General features: G+C 45.2%; 1 protein-coding gene across 1 annotated transcript in view; it reads right to left on the bottom strand.

The window, feature by feature from the left end:
• LOC107301584 (myomegalin-like) overlaps positions 1–971 on the bottom strand; it is a gene marked incomplete at its 3' end in the record, with an annotated part of 5,447 nt that extends 4,476 nt beyond the window's left edge. The window contains exon 1 of the mRNA XM_015830789.1: positions 869–971. Within this exon, the coding sequence (XP_015686275.1) occupies positions 869–937 (69 nt within the window). The remainder of the gene's footprint in view (positions 1–868) is intronic.
• Positions 972–1,343: the final 372 nt, after the last annotated feature.

Here is a 1,343-nt window from a genome sequence, read left to right as displayed (position 1 = left end):
CCGGATCTCGGGGGGTAGTTCGTTCCAGAGGGTGGGGGCACCCACAGAGAAGGCCCTCCCCCTGGGGGTCGCCAGCCGACATTGCTTGGCCGACGGCACCCTGAGGAGGCCCGCTCTGTGGGAGCGTACCGGCCTGTGGGAGGGAATCTGCGGCAGAAGGCGGTCTCGGAGATAGCCAGGACCGATGCCATGGAGCGCTATTCTATTCTATTCTATTCTATTCTATTCTATTCTATTCTATTCTATTCTAGTCTAGTCTAGTCTAGTCTAGTCTAGTCTAGTCATCTAGTCTAGTCTAGTCTTTATATCCTTCCCATCTCACACTGCAAAGTGATGGTGGATCGCTATTATATATATATATATATATATATTTGTATCTCAAATAACATTTTACTCCATCAATTACTATGTTATTTGCTTGTTCTACATTTTCCCTAGGATACTCAAGCAATACAGGTCTTGATTAGGGCAGATAAAATGATTGCCTTGTTGAAATTTGCACTATTCAGAGTGCTATTTTTGTGGAAATTATGGTGATTGATTCTAGCTTGATGGAAACCGCTTGAATAGAACAAGCTTGAGAGGTTAAGATTGATCAAGAACAGGCTGCTGATCAAGAACCAAGCAGAGATTTAGACCTGATCCTTCCAGTTCTTCTGGAGATCAAAAATGAAACGGCGGAAGTATTCCAAATGTTTTATTTTCGAGGCAGAAATAGGAAATACTTGAGCCAATGAGAATTTGGCTCAAAAACGGCCCTCTTACTTCAGTTCCTTCATCTTCCCTTCCCTTCACCTAGGAAATGAGACAGGTGAGGCGTTCCTTTCATCACCTGGAAGACCAGGAGGGTCTCTATTGCTCAGCTCACCTGTAGCACTTCCTCCTTGCTTTGCAGACACCTGGTCAGTTGAAGGATCAGCTGCTCCTGGTGATCCATGGCCTTCTCAAGTGGAAAACCGGCTGCCTGTGCCACAGAGAGTGGGGTGGACGATAAAGGAAAATATGCCAGCCTTGAGAGATAGTCCAGGCAAGAAGCATAGCCAGAATTATTAACTTTGTCTTTAATGCAAAGTTACACTAACAGAATCTTCCATGTCTGAAAGTACAGGGAGCCTTTGACTTACAATCGTTCATTTAGCGACCCCTTGAAGTTACAACCGTGACTTATGACCAGTTCACACTTACGACCAGTTACACGAATCACTGCACTTGTTAAGTTAGTGACACGGTTGTTAAGTGAATCTGGCTTCCCCATTGACTTTGCTTATCAGAAGGTCGCAAAAGGGGATCACATGATTCCGGGGACGCTGCAACCATCCTAAATACGAGCCGGTTAGCCAAGC

The sequence above is a fragment of the Protobothrops mucrosquamatus genome, unplaced genomic scaffold (assembly GCF_001527695.2).
Source record: "Protobothrops mucrosquamatus isolate PMUCROS unplaced genomic scaffold, P.Mucros_1.0 scaffold14782, whole genome shotgun sequence".
In the NCBI taxonomy this organism is placed as follows: domain Eukaryota; kingdom Metazoa; phylum Chordata; class Lepidosauria; order Squamata; family Viperidae; genus Protobothrops; species Protobothrops mucrosquamatus.
This window is presented reverse-complemented; position numbering and strand designations above follow the sequence as displayed.